The sequence below is a fragment of the Cherax quadricarinatus genome, chromosome 8, assembly GCF_038502225.1.
Source record: "Cherax quadricarinatus isolate ZL_2023a chromosome 8, ASM3850222v1, whole genome shotgun sequence".
NCBI classification, from domain to species: Eukaryota; Metazoa; Arthropoda; class Malacostraca; order Decapoda; family Parastacidae; genus Cherax; species Cherax quadricarinatus.
The window spans coordinates 24,487,776-24,511,267 of NC_091299.1; the positions used below are offsets into that span (position 1 = coordinate 24,487,776).

The following is a 23,492-nucleotide window of genomic DNA, read 5'->3' on the forward strand; positions in this document are numbered from 1 at the left end:
ATCAAATTCAAGATTTCATATTAAAAGATTTCTTAAAAGTATCATGTCACATTTTGTTATATCATCACAATATTCATAGGATTCTGTGGACCATACTCACCTACTGAAGCCTCTGGAGAATATGGAGAAGGAGCTCCAGGGCTCAGATAATAGTGGTGATGAGGAGATGGGACTCGTGTTGCACTAGGACCAGAGGCGGGTACAAGATTAGTACAATGTACTGGAGACTGCTGGGTATAGTATACTCCCTGTCCAAGAGGACTGGGAGCAGCTTGAGGGGAGACTGTGTACATTGTTCCTCCACCATAATGATGGGGAGAAACAGGTGGCTTGACCATGTGGCCACCCATCACTCCTGAAGGTGAAGGAGAAACCTGTCCTTCAGAGGAAACAGGTGATCCAACCATATCTAAAAAAAAAAAAAAATCATTACATCTTTTTAATTATTCAGATCCTTTGTAAATTACACTAGTACCATGAATAGGACAGAATATACTTACTGGAGAAATACCTGAATAAAGATGTATATATTTTTTTTTTAATTTTTATAGTGCTAAACCCATGTGGGTCATTCAGCGTAAGTCGTCGTGGAGGCTTGATCCTCCGTCTTCTAAGCGCCAGACGGACGCGCTTCCTATTTGTACCCACCTATATCAGTATAAAGATGTACAGACATGCCACAGTGAAAAATCTTCCCCTTCAACATTATCATGCTTAATTAACCCTGTTCTCCAGGCTAAACCAGTAAACACCTCAAGTATGTTGACATGAACCACAGATGAGAGGCGTACTTTGCCACTAATTTTTTTTTAAACAATCCTGCTCTTAAATTGAGTTGACCTTATTTTGGAAAACATATGAACCCATCATGGAAATTTAATATTTTATCTGTGTTCAATGGTGAGTGATAAGAAAACTGGCAAATACCTGCCCTTTTTCCCATAGTTAAATCACCATTTTACTATAAACCAGGTGTCAAGTTTGCTTCCCAGGGATAGTTGTTGTGTGTATTCCAGTAAATTCTTATGAACTACTTCATTTTACAAACACATGATGTAATAATACTGCGAGTAGTGGCATGTGGTAAACTGGCTTGTTGGAATCAGTAAGCAAGTGCAGTATCCAGTTGACCCAAGACACAAGTTGGGGCACAAAAGCCCTTGAGTGCACTATCAAGGATCAATTATTGATCAAGGAGTCTCCAAAGTACTCTAATGAGACACTGAATCATTCATAATGAGATTAAAACTCATCAGGATGTTAAATCCAAAATTTAGCTTTTCTGTTCTTTTTTCTTTCAATCAATCATTTCATGTTTTTTTTTACAGCACATTGACCATCCCTCATTGAGGTAGAGTGACCCAAAAAGAGGCAACACTTCTTTTCACATTTAGTAATTTGTATAGGAGATGGGGTTACTATCCCCTTGCTCCTGGGCATTTTAGTCACCTCTTATGATATATGTATATGGTTTATGAAGGAAGGATTCTTCTCCACTTTCCCATGAAGTTCATAATATTTAACAGATTTATTCACTGATTTAATCAATGTCCAGGCAATGATTATCAAAAGGAATGCATTATGTCCATAAATGTGTTTTTAAAGCCCACAGGATCTGGATAGATAGTGCCAGCTGTCCATATTTGATGGAGATACAAGAGCACATCTATTATTGTTGTCAACTTATAAAGTATTATACTACTGTATTACATCTGGTGTATATGCTGGTGCTTGAAAAGTCACTTTATGTGCTGGTAGAGTGACTCAGTGTCAGAGGAAACAGCAGCCTCTGCAATACTCTATATAAATATGCACCAGACCTATTATCAGTGCAGCTAAACATTATAATATCTTTCAAAAATCCGTTTTTGTTTTATTTACTATGTCATTTTTAAAAATTACACAAAAAAATCCCAATTGCTTTGATAAACTTAAGAAATTTTTAAATGAGCTTTGTGCTTTTATGATCAAGCCAATAAGTCATGTATGGTACTTTAATATCTAGGAGAAACAAATAAAGTTTTACCACTGTAATTATCAAAATATAGTACAGTATGTACAATATGTATAAATTTTTTTTAGCAAGTCAACACAAGCTCTGCAATCTCCACCCAACAGTACCCTCATCAATAGTGTATTTTAAATAAGGTTGCATGCTATTTTACATGCGGTACACCTTAATGATGTCTAATCAGCTTCCTCTAGTGCTTACGGTAACATGCAAAAATACTCAAAAATTATTAGAGAGAGGAAGCCAGGTGAGAGGTTAAAACCCAGCTGGCAGACCAGTATACACACCAGGAAAGACAGAGGAATCAAGGCATTATTGCAGAAGTAAAGCTATTGTTATTTTTCACCAATTAATGACTTTTGGATGTGGCCAAGGAAGAAAAGGCTTTACAAGTTTACAATAATTTAAAATAAGTTAAAAAATTACATTAAATAATTTGCCAACAAATATTTTGTGGCATAGTGTAATTTGTTCATTGTAGAATGACTTTACTAAAAATGTAATCAACACGCTGGTGTAAAAAAGTTCTCCAATTAATTTTAAAATAAGTACTGTACAACCCAAATTTTGTTATTTACAATTATTACTAATTACTTAAAGGACTTGAGGATTTTAATTACCTTGTAATGAGTCCTGCAAAAATTGCTTCCACTACTGACCTATTTCATATAGTAGGATATCTGATATTGTCCAGTGGTTAAGATCATCATAAAGCCAATGTAACATTTGATAATATCTTGACCTATTTAATGATTTTACAAAAGTACATTATGTTTGAAGTGTACTTGTGTGGGCCATTGCTTCTTGATGGTTAGAAAAAATATACAATACTTTATTAAATCTATCGGTTTTCCTCTTTAAAACTAGTTTGCTTCACCATAGCTTGCAAAAAAATCTATTATACAAAATGATCAATATTTTTCTTGTAATAGAACTGGCAGTATAACCATGATTTGTCAACTTGAAAGACTTTTTGTGCTGGATATACAGGTAACCCAGTACCGAAGTCACATATATTTGGAAAAATATTTTTAGAAAAAAAAAAAAAAAAAAAAAAACAGATAGATCTGCATTTACTTCCATGTCATATTTAATACACCAAAAAATAATCATACCTGGTGGCTCCATCTTGATCTTATCCGAGAGTCTTGATGACCGCGAGGCAACTCTAATGGGTCGAGGTTCAGCACCGGAACTCTGGCTGGTAGCCAGTATACCCCTCTCTCCATATACTGAGGACCAGCAACATGCAGACTCATTACCAAACTTTCAAGTTTCCCGCTCATGATATTATGGAGTATAAATCAATGGCTGGCTCACTATTAAAATTTATTTCTCAACTCTTACTACTCCAAATAATAATAGTCTGCACCATATCTATACAAGTGACTAATATTCCACATTCTAGGTTTAGCCCATCATCAATCTTTTGCCCAACATCTAAAGATCCCACAAAGCAAAAGAGTATAAACACTCACTCACTCACTAAGTAAACCCTAATTTTACCATTTTTGTTCCATCTAACAATACCTATTCTTGTTTTCTTCCAGAAAACCCCAACACAATCTTTAGCCTATAAGATGCCCCACAATTATGAAAACTTTTGCCCTTGAATAAATCCATTTTGCTGTATATCTATTTTTTTTATCAACAAGTCGGCCGTCTCCCACCGAGGCAGGGTGACCCAAAAAGAAAGAAAATCCCCAAAAAGAAAATACTTTCATCATCATTCAACACTTACACCTCACTCACACATAATCGGTCTTTGCAGAGGCACCCAGATACAACAGTTTAGAAGCATATATAAAGATATATAATATACCCCTCCAAACTGCCAATATCCCAAACCCCTCCTTTAAAGTGCAGGCACTGTACTTCCTGTTTCCAGTACTCAAGTCCAGCTATATAAAAATAACCAGTTTCCCTGAATCCCTTCACTAAATATTACCCTGCTCACACCCAACAGCTCATCAGGTCCCAAAACCCATTCATCTCTATATGCTAACCATACCTTAGTACACCAATAGTTTTCAAGACTTTATTGTGTGCAATCATTCTTATAGATAAAAAGCACACACCTTTATAAATCATAAACAGCCTATTTACATTCCACACATTCATCAAGAAATAACCTACATGTATAGCCTTTCTCATGCACAAAATCACACAATTTTCTACATGGATGTGCTAAAGACACTACTTCCTTCCCACACACTCATCACGTGACTAGTATTAAATGTAAGTATGCCATCTCATTTTCCTCAGTGTGCAGTACCATTCAGTGGCTTAAATTTTTTCCTTAATTAAATACAGTACACATACCCATGAGTTTTCCACCGTAACCATCGCGACTTTTTTTCAGTGCCACTGTTGCACAAACTCTCTTCTCAAACTAGTGTGTTCACTACCTCTATCACATATAATATTTACTCTACTTAGATTTTTCTTCTAGGTTCCAGTGGGCTTACTAAAGTGCAATAGAAAATTCTAAATAATATTTTCCAATGAATTCTTGATATTAGCAAATTTCTACAAAAATTAGCAAATCAACATTGAAAACGTTAAAATTAGGCATAATACATTAGCAATCCATCCTCCAAGGCAAACTTTTTTTTTTTTTTTGACATTGGCACACGACCATCGGTAAAATAACTATGAATAGAGTTGTTCACATAATGCTCAAAGAAACTGGCTCCTCCTTATCCATTCACACTTCAAAAGTCTCACTTGCATTATGCATTATTGATTTATTGGTGTTACTGGATATAAAAATTAGTTAAATTGAGTTTGTTCACGTTGAGGAACTTTACCAAAGCAAAATAATGTTCCCGCAGAGACTGGCTTAAGCATACAATGCAAAAATCTAGGTTGGCATTAGGACAGGTTGGCATCAGATTAAGTGAGGCACCCAAATGTTAAAATTGTAAAAGACTAATTAAGCACTGCACTAATAAAATTTTATGGCTACACATGCAAGCTTTTTCCATGCAATAAAATGCCACAAATATAACTGTGAAACAAGTAGAAATATGGTAATATAGTTTAAGAAACAAGACATTAGAGGATCAAAAAAATTAATAAATCGGTCATTTCCCAAGAAGGTAACGTGACATGAAGGAAATATATTCACCATCACACAATTTCTTGCTGTCTTTCTAGAAGTTCATGAGCATTTCTATGCAAATGACAGTATGAAGAGCAACATCCCCCATTCATTCTTTATAAGGTCAATGTCAATATTAATCTTAATGTGAAGGAAGTGTTTTTACACAAATAACCAGCACATAGAAGAGAAGAGCTTATGACAACGTTTCGGTCCGACTTGGACCATTTACAAAGTAATACTAACAAGAAGTAGAGGAGGACGGGTATATATAGGCAGGAAGAGGTGGTGGTGGCGGTGGCGGCAGAAGAGATGGAAGTAGTAAGGAGGAGGAGCCAGTCAAATACATATTACACTACCTCTTCCTGCCTATATATACCCGTCCTGCTCTACCTCTCATTAGTGTGACTTTGTAAATGGTCCAAGTCGGACCGAAACGTTGTCATAAGCTCCTCTCTTCTATGTGTGGGTTATTTGTGTATCGTTCCGGTCACGGTATTCATTTCTGAAAAAACTTTTTGTTATTTATGAAGTGTTTTTAGTTTGTTTTGGTTTACATAAAATTCGGGGAACATTTTTTTTTTATACACCAGTCGTCTCCCACTAAGGCAGAGTGACGTGAAAAAGAAGAAACACTTTCACCATCATTCACTCTATCACTGTCTTACCAGAAGCACACCAATACTACAGTTCAGATGCCCCTCCAAACTGCAAATTTTCCCACCCAGCTTTCAGGGAACATATAAAAATCAAATTATGCAAAAGTCAGGAACAAGCATTACAAAATGTAAAACAACCATAGGGGGACTTAAATGATAGCTCTAGGCCTTTTGTGTTGAATCAACACATTATCAGAAGCCTGCAATGTTGCAGAAATGAGTAAGAAGTCCAGGAAGATCTGCTCCAGGAATGACTCTAGCTAGAGTCATTCCCTTGAATGGATCTTCCTGAACTTACTCATTTCTGCAACATTGCAAGCTCCTAATGATGTGCTGATTGAAACACAAAAAGGCCTAGAGCTATCATTAAACTCACCCTTCAACTTTACCCTGCCTTGATTGGGAATGGCCAACATATTCCAAATAAATAAATCAATAATCATAACTTATATTTTCTAATTTTCTAATCAACATATTCAGTTATATAACAGAAGCATCTGTTATCTCTCCTCTAATTGTGAGGGTAAGCAGCCAGAGAGCCTCTGCCACATATGACCAATGTGCACCAGAATAATAATGGTTATTTAATACATTACAAAACCCATGCATAAAACAGAGTTAGTTCAAAAAAGACATGACTAAAAGTATACATACCTGCAGCTCCCATGTTTTCCGCAATGAATCTACCAATCTTCTCCGTATTTGTACTGTTGCCAAGTTTAGCCATTTTTCGTTTAAGGTACTGCGGATCTAGAATGAAAACAAAATATCCATGCTTGTAAAACAAAAGCCATGCAAAACTCACAATTTAAATAACAAAAAAAAAAAAAATGCATAGTACACTAAAAACATGCAAACACAAAAATAAATTGTAAATAAAACTAGCACACTGTAAATGGCAAAAATAACAATTTTAAAACTAATGGAGATGTAAACAAGGAAAAAACATTTAGTGAGACAAAACAACACCATGCACAAACTCTCTCAGAATTAAGGTATGAAATCCACAGAATTTTCATCACATTTTTATTTTCTATTGACTCGTACATAGAAACAAAGTGTGATATTACAAGTTCTTCTAAAAAGCCTATTGATCAATACAGTATTAAGTAGCTATATTTGGTAATGAGTCAAAATACTGTCTATAAACCTTTCATACATGCCTGAGCAAACTGTTGTAAGACAATGATAAATACACTATATTTGGATAAAAATGTTACTGCAACATACACATTTCATTCCTGCATGCAGGATATGGTCATAATTAAGTTGTAAAATGACAATTTTCATAAACTCTCTGGGCAAACAGAGAGAGAGAGGTGGTGTTTCAGGCAAGTGAAACACCATTCATTTGCACTTATTCTGCCGAGGTCCTCAAAATCCGCCTCAAGCATGCTATAAATTACTGTGTGTTAATAATTCACATCCCATTTCAATTAATGCCACATAAAAGGAGGCACAATAAGGTGAAGTGACATACATACATATATGCTTCATTATACTTCTACAGAAAAAATACTTAATTACTATATTATGTATGTACAGAGTAGTGGGGACTAATCCAGTGGCCTCATGTGAGGCTGGGGATTCACCCAGCATCCTCATATATGTAAGATCACTACCATACCAACTAGGCAATCATCTCGTGTATATCCTGGGTTGCTGGGGATGTACCCAGCATGCTCACATATCACTATCATACCAACTAGGTGACCATCTCACACATGTCAGCTTGCTGTATCAGTCCTCTGTACTCCTTATACAATTTGTTACTTTTATAAGGTTGCACACTTCTTGTTTCTCTTAATTTTAACAAGCACCCTCATGTTGGAGAACTTAAGACTCAAACAGTGATAGTGTAAGCATGGCTTCACTCACTGTGCCTCCTGATTCTGGCACACTATTAGAAGAAACATTACAATACACACTTGTCACTTTCACTGCTTCCTTATGTCCACATTCTCACCCATTCAATGTCTAATGATATTTATTAACATGAAGAGATCTTTGTAACAATAGCAAATGGTACTATGACATACACAAATGTGCATGCATGTGCACACACATACATATACAATTATTATGCCAGGAGCTGTGACTTGACCCCTGCACCCACATATAGGTGAGCGCCCCCCAACACACGCAAACGCACACACACACACACATGCACACACATGCACACGTGCACTCTCACATGCACAATAGAAATCATAGTAACATAATGGGTACATGAAATCCATTCACAATTCTCAAACTACAATCTCCTAACAAACTACCAACGACAACTGCACAACAGTAATAATGAACATGAAGAAACAATTTTTTTAGACAAGAATTTCATATTGTATATACACGGGCAAATTTAATTCAAAATATAGCCATAATTGCTTCATAAAAATACAATTTTCAATTATTTATAAACAGAACCGAATCATATTAAAAGAGTCGAGTTCAGGTTTTCCTTATCCAAATTCTATTAATCATGGCAAAGAGTAGCAATATAAAAAGGAAATTTTAGGTGGTACTAAGAATACATTATGAGTTCCTCAACCTAAATAACTTCTTAGTTCCTCCAGCCTTCACAAAAAAATATCAAGTATTTTCATAATTTGTGTTTACCCCTTATTTCACACTGTCTAATTAACCCTGTCACAAGCTTCTAAGAGTATTTTTCAAGGCAGTAACGTGGTAACAGAGAATCCAAGACAACCTACACCAGATACTATAGAGTCTCCTTTAAGGAAATCCACACTACATATACAGTTTCCTTCAAGGCATATAAACAATATATTTCAATACTATTTATACCAAACAGAGTATCTTTCCAGGCAGTCTGTGCCATGTTTAATATCAGTAATAAAGCAGAAAGTCATCTACAAGACCTCATATGCCAAATAAAATATATACTGGTATAATAATAATAATAATAATTATAAATTTATGAGGATTATGAAGCATGTATGGTAAAGTACTGAATACAGTACTGTACATGGCACAGAGAAAAATAAAAACACTGAGCTACATCAGATGGATTTACAAAGACATGGCTGCACAGATCAGTTGTTAAAATAAATTTCAAAACCACTGTGGCTGGAACACTTATTAACTAAGTCACACATTGGGAAGGTAGACTGAATGACCTTCTGTGAACATTGTGAATCAATTATTTCATCTGTGGACAAGCTCAATATTCAGTGGTACAAAAAGTTTTTTTTTTTCAACAAGTCAGGCATCTCCCACAGAGGCAGAGTGACCCAAAAAGAAAGAAAATCCCCAAAAAGAAAATGTTTTCATCATCATTCAACACTTTCACCTCACTCATACATAATCACTGTTTTTGCGGAGGTGTTCAGATACAACAGTTTAGAAGCATATATAAAGATGTAAAACATTTCCCTCCAAACTGCCAATATCCCAAACCCCTCCTTCAAAGTGCAGGCATTGTACTTCCCATTTCCAGTACTCATGTCCAGCTATAAAAATAACCAGTTTTCCTGAATCCATTCACTAAATATTACCCTGCTCACACTCCAACAGCTCATCAGATACCAAAAACCATTCGTCTCCATTCACTCCTAACACTCACACGCACGCTTGCTGGAAGTCCAAGCCCCTTGCCCACAAAACCTCCTTTACCCCCTCCCTATAAACCTTTTCAAGGGCGACCGCTACACTGCCTTCCTTCCCCTACAGATTTATATGCTCTCTATGTCATTCTACTTTGATCCATTCTCTCTAAATGACCAAACCACCTCAACAACCCCTCCTCAGCCCTCTGACTAATACTTTTATTAAATCCACAGCATTTACAACCCAAGCTTCACACCCATAAAAGAGAGTTTGTACCACTATACTTTCATACATTCCCTTCTTTGCCTCCGAAGATAACGTTTTTTTGTCTCCACATATACCTCAACGCACCACTCACCTTTTTTTCCTTCATCAATTCTATGGTTAACCTCCTTCATAAACCCATCTGCTGACATGCCAACTCTCAAATATCTGAAAACATTCACTTCTTCCATACTCCTTCTCTCCAACGTGATATCCAATTTTTCTTCATCTAAATAATTTGATACCCTCATCACCTTACTCTTATCTATGTTCACTTTCAACTTTCTACCTTTACACACCCTCCCAAACTCGTCCACTAACCTTAGCAACTTTTCTTTAGAATCTCCCATAAGCACAGTATCATCAGCAAAAAGTAACTGTGTCAACTCCCATTTTGTATTTGATTCCCCATAATTTAATTCCACCCCACTCGCCAACACCCCAGCATTTACCTCTTTTACAACCCCATCTATAAATATATTAAACATCCATGGTGACATTACACATCCATGTCTAAGACCTACTTTTACCGGGAAGTAATCTCCCTCTCTTCTACACACCCTAACCTGAGCCTCACTGTCCTCATAAAAACTCCTTACAGCATTTAGTAACTTACTACCAATTCCATATACTGTACTTGCAACATCTGCCACATTGCTCCCCTACCCACTCTATCATATGCTTTTTCTAAATCCATGAATGCATTGAAAACTTCCTTACCTTTATCTAAATACTGTTCACATATATGCTTCAATGTAAACACTTAATCTACACATCCCTTACCCACTCTAAAGCCTCCTTGCTCATCTGCAATCCTACTCTCTGCTTACCGCTAATTCTTTCAATAATAACCCTACCATACACTTTTCCTGGTATACTCAGTAAACATTTTTTTTTTTCTTTTTTTTTTTCAACAAGTCGGCCATCTCCCACCGAGGCAGAGTGACCCAAAAAGAAAGAAAATCCCCTAAAAGAAAATACTTTCATCAACATTCAACACTTTCACTTCGCTCACACATAATCACTGTTTTTGCAGAGGTGCCCAGAATACAACAGCTTAGAAGTACATACTTATAAAAATACACAAAATATCCCTCCAAACTGCCAATATCCGAAACCCCTCCTTTAGAGTGCAGGAATTGTACTTCCCATTTCCAGGACTCAAGTTCGGTTATATAAAATAACCGGTTTCCCTGAATATTTTTTTTTTATTATTATCACACTGGCCGATTCCCACCAAGGAAGGGTGGCCCGAAAAAGAAAAACTTTCACCATCATTCACTCCATCACTGTCTTGCCAGAAGGGTGCTTTACACTACAGTTTTTAAACTGCAACATTAAAAATTACCCTGCTCACACTCCAACATCTCATCAGGTCCCAAATACCATTTGTCTCCATTCACTCCTATCTAACACGCTCATGCACGCTTGCTGGAAGTCCAAACCCCTCGCCCACAACACCTCCTTTACCCCCCTCCCTCCAACCTTTTTGAGGACGACCCCTACCCCACCTTCCTTCCCCTACAGATTTATAAACTCTCCATGTCATTCTACTTTGATCCATTCTCTCTAAATGACCAAACCACCTCAACAAACCCTCTTCAGCCCTCTGACTAATACTTTTATTAACTCCACACCTTCTCCTAATTTCCACATTCCGAATTTTCTGCATAATATTTACACCACACATTGCCCTTAGACAGGACATCTCCACTGCCCCCAACCGCCTCCTCGCTGTAGCATTTACAACCCAAGCTTCACACCCATATAAGAGTGTTGGTACTACTATACTTTCATACATTCCCTTCTTTGCCTCCACAGAAAACATTTTTTTGCCTCCACATATACCTCAATGCACCACTCACCTTTTTTCCTTCATCAATTCTATGATTAACCTCATCTTTCATAAATCCATCCGCTGACACGTCAACTCCCAAATATCTGAAACATTCACTTCTTCCAAACTCCTCTTCCCCAATTCGATATCCACTTTTTCTTTATCTAAATCATTTGATACTCTCGTCACCTTACTCTTTTCTATGTTCACTTTCAGCTTTCTACCTTTACACACACTCCCAAATTCGTCCACTAACCTGGGAATTTTTCTTTAGAATCTCCCATAAGCACAGTATCATCAGCAAAAAGTAACTGTGTCACTTCCCATTTTGTATTTAATTCCCCATAATTTAATCCCACCCCTCTCCCGAACACCCTAGCATTTACTTCTTTTACAACTCCATCTATAAATATATTAAACAACCATGGTGACATCACATCCCTGTCTAAGACCTACTTTTACCTGGAAGTAGTCTCCCTCTCTTCTACACACCCTAACATGAGCCTCACTACCCTCATAAAAACTCTTTACAGCATTTAGTAACTTACCACCTATTCCATATACAGTGGACCCTTGACCAACGATGGTATCGTTTAACGTTAAATCCGATTAGCGATACATTTTAACGCAAAAATTTTGCCTCGACTAGTGCTAAAAAACTCGACCAACGCGATTCATTCCGTTCGAGACACGTCCACATGTGGCCTGCGCAGTGTTTACAAGCCAGCCACCGCGATCGCATCCAAACATACAATCGGAACATTTCATATTATCACAGCGTTTTTAGTGATTGCACCTACAAAATAAGTCACCATGCACCCCAAGAAAGCTTCTAGTGCCATCCCTGTGATAAAAAGGGCAAGAATTAGTATGGAAATTAAGAAAGATTTTGAAGGGTTTGGGGCTAACCCTGAGACGCCTATGCCAGTTGTGGAATCCATTGTGCCTACTTCAAAGATTAAGGAAATGTGTGCAAAGTGGGTTGAACTGCAAACCTTTATGGATGAAAATCACCCTAACACAGCTATTGCAAGCCGTGCTGGTGACTATTACAATGACAATGTTGTGGCCCATTTTAGACAAATTGTAAAGGAACGGGAGGTACAGAGCTCTATGGACAGATATATTGTGCGACAGAGGTGCAGTGACTCTCAAGCTGGTCCTAGTGGCATTAAAAGAAAAAGGGAAGTAACCCTGGAAAAGGACTTGACACCTCAAGTCCTAATGGAAGGGGATTCCCCTTCTAAACACTAACACCATCCACACTCTCCCCTCCTCCCATCCCATCAATCATCACCAGATCTTCAATAAAGGTAAGTGTCATGTAATTGTACATGTCTTCTTCAGTTTGTATGTATTAAAATTAATATTTCATGTGGTAAATTTTTTTTTTTCAATACTTTGGGGTGTCAGGAACGGATTAATTTGATTTTCATTATTTCTTATGGGGAAAATTAACTTAGACTAACGATAATTTCGACTAACGATGAGCTTTCAGGAATGGATTAATATTGTTGGTCAAGGGTCCACTGTACTTGTAACATCTGCCACATTGCTTCCCTATCCACTCTGTCATATGCCTTTTCTAAATCCATAAATGCAATAAAAACTTCCCTACCTTTATCTAAATACTGCTCACATATATGCTTCAATATAAACACTTGATCTACACATCCCCTACCCACTCTAAAACCTCCTTGCTCATCCGTAAACTTATCCCCCTATAATTTTTACAATCTCTTTTGTCCTCCTTCCCTTTATATAAAGGAACTATACATGCTCTCTGCCAATCCCTAGGTACCTTCCCCTCTTTCATACATATATTAAACAAAAATACCAACTACTCCAACACTATATCCCCCCCCCCCCTGCTTTTAACAATTCTGTCATGATCCTGTCAGTTCCAGCTGCTTTACCCCCCTTTCATTCCATGTAATGCCTCACGGACCTCCCCTACACTCACACCCTGCTCTTCTTCACTCTTGAAAGATGTTATACCTCCCTGGCCAGTGCACAAAATTACTGCCTCCCTTTCTTCATCCACATTTAGAAGTTCCTCAAAATATTCCTGCCATCAACCCAATACCTCCAGCTCCCCATCTACTAACACCCCTACTCTGTTTTTAACTGACAAATTTATTCGTTCCCTAGGCTTTGTTAACTTGCTTATCTCACTAAAAAAAATTTTCCTATTTTCATGAAAATTTCTTGACAGTGCCTCTCCCACTCTATCATCTGCTCTCCTTTTGCCCTCTCTCACCACTCTCTTCACCTTTATTTTACTCTCCATATACTCTGCTCTTCTTATAACACTTCTGCTTTGTAAGAACCTCTCATAAGCTACCTTTTTCTCTTTTATCACACCCTTTACTTCATCATTCCACCAATCACTCCTCTTTCCTCCTGCACCCACCCTCCTATAACCACAAACTTCTGCCCCACATTCTAATACTGCATTTTTAAAACTATTCCAACCCTCTTCAACCCCCCCACTACTCATACTTGCACTAGCCTACCTTTCTGCCAATAGTTGCTTATATCTCACCCTAACTTCTGAGGATCCTCCCTTAGTTTATACACTTTCACCTCTTACTTCTTGTTGCAATTTTCCTCTTGTCCCATCTACCTCTTACTCTAACTGTAGCTACAACTATATAATGATCCGATATAACAGTCGCCCCCTCTATAAACATGTACATCCTGAAGCCTACCCATCAATCTTTTATCCACCAATACATAATCTAACAAACTACTTTCATTACGTGCTATATCATACCTTGTATACTTATTTATTCTCTTTTTCATAAAATATGTATTACTAATTACCAAACCTCTTTCTACACAAAGCTCAATTAAAGGCTCCTCATTTTCAATTACCCCTTGCCCCCCAAATTTACCTATTACTCCCTCCACCTCCACCTCCACCCCCTCCCCCATACACAGAGCAGGGGCAGGAGCTGAGTCTGGACCACTGCAACCACAATTAGGTGAGTACACATACATACATACATACATACACACTCACACACACACACACACACACACACACACACACACACACACACACACACACACACACACACACACACACACACACACACACTCACACTCACACTCACACTCACACACACACACACACACACACACACTCACACTCACACTCACACTCACACTCACACTCACACTCACACTCTCTCTCTCTCTCTTTGATCTGTTCTGCACCACTATTAAGTGATCTATTCGTACTGCACAATTATCAAGTGGTCATAAAGAGCTAAAAAATTCATAAAATTATGAGCGAATTAGACTGGTAAGCCAGTAGAAGGATTAGCCCCAATAACATAAGTTTTACTGAGTAGGTCATCATATGACTAACTCAACATTGGCAAAAATTTCCCAATTTCTCCAGACTAATAAAATATTGCATCCCCAAATTTAAAAGTATACTTGTTAAAATAAAAGAAAAAAAATTTTGCCAACTATTATTTAATAGCTAATAATACACAAATTCAAACTGCATACTACTATGTGACCTGTCGTCTGCTGAAGAATCTAACTGTATAATACTACAGCCCCTCCATCTCATATATTACAACTACCCCTGCCTTCATCTTAGTGTTTTATCCTGACTAACTGCACCACTAAAACTTTTTCCAGATTAACTCATCAGCCATATTACCTTTATAATGTATTGCAAAGCTCCTTCTTATCAACTGCAATTACCTGTATGAGTTTGTAGAGTGAGATGAAAGAGGAGAGGATCCAGCTCTTGGTCCCACTTTTTAATTTTTGATAAACTGACATGACTAAGCCTTTCATCATATCTCCAGATGTTTTTCAACCCCAGTATGTGTATGAATACATCTGATACTGGACTAATCTTTCACTACTACTGTATCAAGACCTAATATGCAAATCTGTCCCAAAATATTCTTGTAATTGTTCAGTTCTAGCCTTCAACTACAGTGCTACTTTAATTTAGTTTTACTGATGCAAATAATATTTATGTGCAAGTGCATCACAAGTCGTTCTGCTTTGCAATCTTCCCTTCCAACCAGTTAATCAATCAAATTGTTATCCATTTATAATCTCTTTTTACCTAGTTGGTCATTGTCTACTAAGGTGGGAGTGAGCCAAATGGAAACATTCACCATCATTCTTGCAATAGCTCTCTTGTCAGAAATGAATGGACATCACAATTAAACTGATCCTCCAAACTGCAATACTAATATTGCAATGCTGCTTATCAGGCAACATAAGCTAATGTTGTATGTGACTGACACACACCTTAATGTTGTATGTGACTGACACACCTTAATATTGTATGTGACTGACATAAACCTTAACAGGTTCACATTCACACTTCATCTCTTGTTACTATCTTAACACTCTCTTCCTCTTCATTCTCTAAGAGCAGCACAACATCTATACACAAAAAACTTATGCTGTACCTTCAAGGATAAATTTTCATACCTTTTGCTTTTGTGTTAATCTAACCTTTTGTTACATAATCTTTTATACTCCTATTCTGCGTACAAAAGAAAGTATTGCATATGCACACTAATACAATGAAAGAGAATTTAAGACAATGGTGCTTGAGGTATGTGTTAGAAATGAGTGATAAATGCAGCTTAAGACTGCACCCTCAGTAGGCACTATGCATCACAAGTAGGTCAGAACTTCACATAAAATGAAACACTGAAACTGTCATTATTTCATAACTTAATATAGTCCCCTATAGACTTGTATATAAAAATAAAAACATATGGCAAAAGTGATTTTTAGCTGACTCACGAATCCCTTTTTTAACATTTAATATGCATCAGTACTGTCATTCTAACAAAGAATAAATAAAAAGAACGAGACGAAAAAATGCATTAAGATGGGTAAGGTCGATTGGTGTACACATACAGATCAGACAGGTGGGTAGGTCAACAGATGGGTAAGGTAGACAAGCACATACCATACAAATACATCATACAGTGGGCGAATGAGAGGGTGGGTTAACAAACAGGTTAATGGGCAAAGTTGGGAGTGCATGAGTACCTTTGTGCCCAAGTGTGAGTGACTGTGATATGTGCTTGCATATTGGTTAATGAATATGGGTAGAGCAACACGTTAAATAATATAGTGTAGTATGGTACATGACAGTCTTACGCAAACATAACCCAGAAGGTACTTGATATGACAAATGTTCTAAACATTGGATAACACTACATGAACAAAATGTAACATTTACACAGACTATATTGCACAATAACAATAAAAAGTCTTATTGCTCTTAGTAACCTCAAGATGTTAAGATATTTTTGTATTAATCAATATTACTGACTGTCATGCACTGTACTACCAATCATTATTTTTTGCTATATGATATGAATATAAAAGTGCAGATACTTAATGGCCGCACACTGAGAACTTTTTGAGGGTTCTGACAGCACAGTAAATCCTCTCATAATGTGAACCTACATAGTATGATTTTGACTGAATATCGTTAAAAAATTGCAACATCCCTTTCAAAGGAAACCCTTGATATTATACTCCATAAATCTGTTCCATTTCTCCATGGGGAAGTGGAACAGAATCCTTCCCCTGTAAGTCATGCGTATAATAAGAGGTGACTAAAGTGCCGGGAGCAAGAGGCTAGTAACCCTTTCTCCTGTATACATTACTAAATTTAAAAAGAGAAACTTTTGTTTTAGGTCACCCTACCTCGGTGGGATATGGCTGGTTTGATGAAAATCTATGAAAAATTATGTAATGTATAAAAGTTTTCGTTGTAACCTCCATACATTTTCTGCAATGAGCTTGCTGAGTTGCAAGCGGTGCCCCATAGCCCTCAGAGCTTCCCACTGATCACTAGCAAGTCACTACACTAGATGGCATTTTGCTTACCTAACAAATGTTTTCCTGTCTATAAACTTATGAATGCTTAATTTATATAGTTTGAAGAGAAAATTTTGTGCATTGATACCAAGAATACTTCAGAGTTCAGTAGAAAACTATGATAACTTTATTGGGCAAACCTTAAATTAGTAACCAATTTGTACAGAAACAACCACTTTTTAAACCATTACAATACCACTGCTTCATTTTTCTTGGTCAATACTTTCTCAAATGTATTCATCTTTAGTATATGTTTGTTTGGTAAAGGTGTGGTGAGCTCTTGTATATATGATATTATTTCTAAGAAAATTTGACTTTCATTTTTATGAATGTTGAAATGTTGACGGACTCAGCTAATGCTGCTTCCGACACATGTACATTATTTTCTCTTTGATTTGGCTTTATCAAACGAATTTATTCTTGATAATACAGTATATTCGTTTCATGAATATATGGCGAGTACAGTACCTACATGTTTGGTAAAATTTAATATGGAAATGTGACTTTTAAATTTATCACATTTACACGTGTTCCCATCATTCAATTGATAAGCCTTGCTATATCCAACTCGGCACAGCAAGGCCAAATCAATCCTCTCTACACAAACATTTCCAAGTCAATAAACAATGTCTATTAGAATGTATGGTAAGAAAAATTATTTTTGACATATGTATTAGGTTAAAAAGCAAACCAAAAAAAAAAGTTGTTTGGCATTTCTGGAGGTTTTAAGAATGTAATCCAATTTTTCCCACTATTCTTTGCTTTCCAAAATGGTGTTCTAGACAAGATAACAATTTTTGGGATAGCCCAGCATTATGAGAGGGTTTACTAAAGTTATACTGGAAATTTAATTGTTGCAATCTCAATTTCTCATTCACATTTGTACACATTCAATATCTTATCACTTATTTCCAAGGCAATGTCATAAAAAATCACGTTCCATTAATGGTACAACACATTTCAATTAAAATATTTTTAAACAAGTTAAGAATTGGAGAGCAAACTGAACCATCCTGAAAGATAAGATACAACAACCATCAACAAACTTGTATTCTCACTAAATACAAACACAATTTTTTTTAATGTACGAGTGAAAAGGATAAGTGTGAGTCCTTAATATAAATAAATATATAGAGTATGATTAATATAACATACATTTATTCCTTGTTACAGCACTAAGCTCTTGAAAATAATAAAACTCCGAACCCTTGTTTAACAAATGTATGGTGATAATGGTTCAGAGAACCGACAAGTTGATAAATTAGACACGTGCAACAATTGAATATCTTTATTGTGGAAACGTTTTGCCACACAGTGGATTCATCAGTCCAATACAAAGAGCAGTGAAGATCAGGAGTTTGAGGTAATCAGTCCCTCAGCCTGGAGTCGATGTAATCAATTCTTCAATCTTGATAAGACTGACGTAATCAGTCCATCAATCTTGATAAGATTGATGGACTGATTGCACTGACTCCAGGCTGAGGGAATGATTACCTCAAACTCCTTCAGATCTTCACCGTTCTTCTTTGTGTTGGACTGGTGAAGCCACTGTGTGGCGAAACGTTTCCACAATAAAGATACCCAAGTGTTGCACATGTTTCTAATTTATCAACAAACTTATGGTTAGGCTGCAGTCATACAACTCACGGTGGTCAATGTACTAAAGCATAAATTATAGGTTGTCACCAGTGCTGGACAAGTGAAGAAACTCAGCTGGTTGAATGTGTAATCACATTTCTTAACTCATCTATTTTAATATATGTATCCTAATTTGGTTTAAGAAATTTAATACCACAGTCATAACTGAAGACTTAATCAATACCTTAAGTTGCAACACAAAATACATTACATTAAATACCCTTATGTGATGTGATTTTTCATTTTTTTCCAGGAATTCCAATTTTTAGGATGAAGTGTATCTTTTCCTAAATAGCTGAACAAAGAAAAGGCTGTGGGCCCAGATAAGTTGATCTCAAGACTGCTGAGTAGATGTGTAGACCAGCTAGCAACACCTCTAACTCCCATCTATCAACACTGCCTAGCACAGTGTAAATAGCCTTCTCTGTGTACATAAAAGTGATGCAACAAGTATTCTAAGTCACAAGTATTAATTCTTTCCTTCTCCACCATTTTGTTTCTCCCTGGATTTGCATGTTTCACATGAAATTCAGGAAAACCCAGTAAAATCACACCACTAGATATTTTATGACTCACTTTAAACATTTCAGTAATTAATTAAAAACTTTTATTCTAAAATTTAAAATATAAGCATAATTTAAATATTGTGTACCTGTACTGTACATGTTTACAATTAATAAACTTTACTGTATACTGTATCTGTTGACAATAAACAGAGTTACTGTATACTGTCTCTGATGATAATAAATAAGAGTTATTGTATATTGTATCTGATGACTAAAGTTACTGTATCTGTTTACAATAAATAAGAGCTATTGTACAGTGTATCTGCTGATAATGAATAAGAGCTACTGTACAATGTATCTGTTTACAATAAATAAAACTCTTTGTCGAGTCAAATTTAAGTTTTACGTATATTACACGTTTGTATAACGTTAAGAAACAAACCTATGTATTTTACTAAGAAACTTACTGATTAATGACATTCCAGTAATGATACCAACTACACATCAAACAAACCTCATGATCAAAAACTGTTGGCACTAACTTCTTACAAAATCAACTGCAGAGTTAGCAAGCTTTGTGTTCCCATTGATATACTGATATTTATATAATTAAATGCTTTTGTATATTATCCACTGAGAACACTACTACTTACAAAGGTTCTCAGTAGAGATATCTTGATCAGACTGTGTTAATACCTTTCTGTATTATAAGTCCAGCTGTCATTCTTCTCTGTGATGATTCATGAAAATAAATGCTTTTTCTTTGACATCTGATATTAATGATCCTGCCCTATCATTTGAGGATTTAACTTGTAGTAGTACAATATACTATCTTTGTCATTAACTCAAAATTAAGCATCAGACTGTAATTAATATGACTAGAAACTAAGGATCCAACAGTGATTGGATTCACATCACAACCCTCCTTGGCTACTTGGACTAGATAAGTTGTATATGTATATATCTGGTGTTTACATTAACTTCCCAAGAAATTACAAGGCAGTAAGAAATAACAGGGACTTGTACTTAATAAATACCCTCATTAAAACCTAACTTATCACAAAATAATATTTAGCGAGATGACTCTCATGTTAATATAATGAGCAGTTAAATTTAGGCTAATTTCCTGCATAACCCACTTTCCTCCCTTCAAAATGGTTGATACCCATTTCCCATATCACTGCAGTATATATATCTATATATAGAATACATATATTGCCCACATATATTGTATATACAGTATATATGTATAACTAAACTCTCAAACTAGCACCTAATGTAGCATTTTATACCTATGCTAACATCTTCTCATGCTGCCTTTGCTCTGTTTGCAGCTGCAACACAATGAAGGAGATTTTTACGTATATCTTAGTGAACAACACTCATCCAGATACATTCAACCCCACAAATTTGGAGGGTTCCTAATTCAGAGAATTCAATAATCAAAACTTTATTTAAGACAGATGTTTTCTATGAAACCCAAAATGAGCCTAAATCTGAAAAAAAAAAAAATTATGAAGCCAATTTTGCATTTCAAGCAGATTCTAGGTTGGTGGAGTTTCTTAAAAATGTAACCGTTTTCCTCTTAAATTTGGGAATTTGATCGTATATCTATGATTAGATTCACTTTTGGGTTTTATGGGTTGTGTATACAAAGTGCAAGCACTGTACATTGCTGAATTTATCTGTGCCAAATACAACTAGGTTAAACATTAAGAATTTCTATGTCCCCTTACTAAACACAATCCAAAAGGATTCTTGAACTCTGTGTTGTCCATTTCACATAAAAAAAAAAACACACACACATAACAATAAATTCATCATTTCCAATTTGGAGATGCATGAAAATAGGAAACATTACCACTTATTGTACAAGTTGTCTCTTTATTTGTGTGTTTCTTTATTATTTCTAGGAAGCAAAAGCCATGAAAACAATAAGTTTATAAATATACCTGCACAGAATGTTTCTTAATATTCATTTTTTCAGTAATGAAGTTCATTTTTTCACTAGTGCCAATTATGTATAATTACATAATTTCCCTCAGTCATCTTTCTTTTTCTGGGCCACACTGCCTCAGTGGGAGACAGCTAGCATGTTAAAAAAAAAAAAATATAGACTGACATTAAAATTTTGCATGCAAATTAATTTGTAATTATCCAAACAAGTTTTTAATAATAATCATCACTGTCTATGCCTCATGGCTTCAACTTCACCATCGAATGTTCAAGATATTTACACAAATAAATCAAGGACGGTACGTGGGAGTTGCTCACACGTAAGCTCTTGAGGCTGACTAGACGAATCATCCCACATGTCCTCCAATTCATCGCACTCAGAAGCCGAGCCCAATGGGGCCTGCGCACATCCTCCTGGGTTATAATATACAGAATTATCTGCATGATTACTAGATGGACTCTGACTACTACTAAGCTTGGCAAGGCCTCCAGCACGAAAACCTCTCTCTAATAAGAGTGCTGCCTTGTTGGCATGAACTGGCTGGCCCGAAGGAGTACCATATTCACCAAAATCATCGTCTAACTGAACGATGGACTCTCGAGGATTTTTCTTGGGTGGCAAGGAGGGTGGGGCATCTAATTTTGTATTGCTATCATCATCAGTTGAAACTGAGGTAGCAGTTACTGCAGCAACAGCTCTAGCCTGACCCATGACAAACTCTAAGTTTGAATAGCAGGATGCATAAGAAGCATCTCCATACACAGCATCTGCAGGGATGGGATTGTTGTTGGAGGAGTCTGGTAACCCTGTAATGTCCTCATACACTGCAAATCCTTCACCAACAGCAGAAAGCAAGTCATTAACACTGCCTTGACTTATAACATCATCAAGCATATCAGCATCTGAATAAACACTTGCATCATCTGACCAAAATGGTGACGGCCGTTGAGGACCAACAGCTTTGGGAGACAGGCCTCCTGTTTTTCTGCGTTCTAATGTTGCTGTTAATCTCTGTCGAATATCATCCACACTCTGGTCAGGAGACATTAACAAGGGAGGTGAGGAACTTGGGAATACCAAACCAGCAGATGCAACTGGTGATTTTGATTGGGACAACAAAGGGGGTGATGAAGCTGGAGCTGGCCGAGATTGTGAAGCAGCAGGTGGACTGGCCAATTTAAGATCCGCTGGTGGCTTGGGTTTTGTATCCTCCATGCTTAGCGAATCAAGAAAACCTGGAGACCGTGGGGAGTGTGATGGTGTTTTGTGACGAAGGTTATCATCTCCAGCCACCGAACTGATAAGAGGAGAGTCCAAGCCCAGAATACGTTGGAACAAACCATAATTGTTCTTAAGCCTTTTAAATGACGTGAAAGGCCTACCTGAATCAAGAGGCAGGTACTGGAACGGTCGTGGTTCACTGGTGCTCTTGTCTGATGGACGCAGTAGCTGCACGTATACCTTCACAGGATTTTCTATCTGCAAACAAAGGCAAATTTTAATAAAGTAAAATAAATTATTACTCAAGGGTAAGAATGCTTCTGCTTTTAGGGCTAAAACATAACTATTTATAATGGAAGGTTTCAATCATAGCAAACTGGGGGAAGTGGGACCCACATGGGGCACCTGAAACATTGAGCACTAAGCTGATGGAGGTGATTAGAGAAAACTTCCTTTGTCAGCATATTAAAGACATGACAAGAGAGAATATAAGCAAGTAAGACTGAGCCTAGTGTTTAGCACAGGTACATCTGACATACAGTAGGTGAAAAACAATACAAGAGCTCTCTGGTTAGGATATGATAATCAACCCCTGCAAACATAAACAGACAAGTACAAATGGGTGACACACGCACACGCACGCACACGCACGCACATACACGCACGCACACACGCACGCACGCACGCACACACGCGCACACGCACACACGCACACACGCACACGCACACACGCACACGTACGTTTGTGGTGTGCATTATCTCTGGTTATTACTCTAACTCTAGGAGCTTCCAGTAAGGGCCATCTAGAGTATTACATGTGACCTCTTGTGTAATTTAACC

General features: G+C 36.8%; 1 protein-coding gene across 8 annotated transcripts in view; it reads right to left on the reverse strand.

Moving 5' to 3' along the window:
• The window catches only part of LOC128685468 (embryonic polarity protein dorsal), a 157,847-nt gene that overhangs the window by 11,150 nt on the left and 123,205 nt on the right, over positions 1-23,492 (reverse strand). For 6 of the 8 annotated variants that reach the window (XM_053772013.2, XM_053772012.2, XM_053772010.2 and 3 more), the window contains one exon: positions 6,786-22,910. In XM_053772013.2, the coding sequence (XP_053627988.1) occupies positions 21,708-22,910 (1,203 nt within the window). In that variant the 3' untranslated portion in view covers positions 6,786-21,707. Of the gene's footprint in view, positions 1-100; positions 410-3,126; positions 3,244-6,427; positions 6,524-6,785; positions 22,911-23,492 lie in introns of those variants that run through there. The other 2 variants (XM_053772014.2, XM_053772015.2) reach the window with 2 other exon arrangements.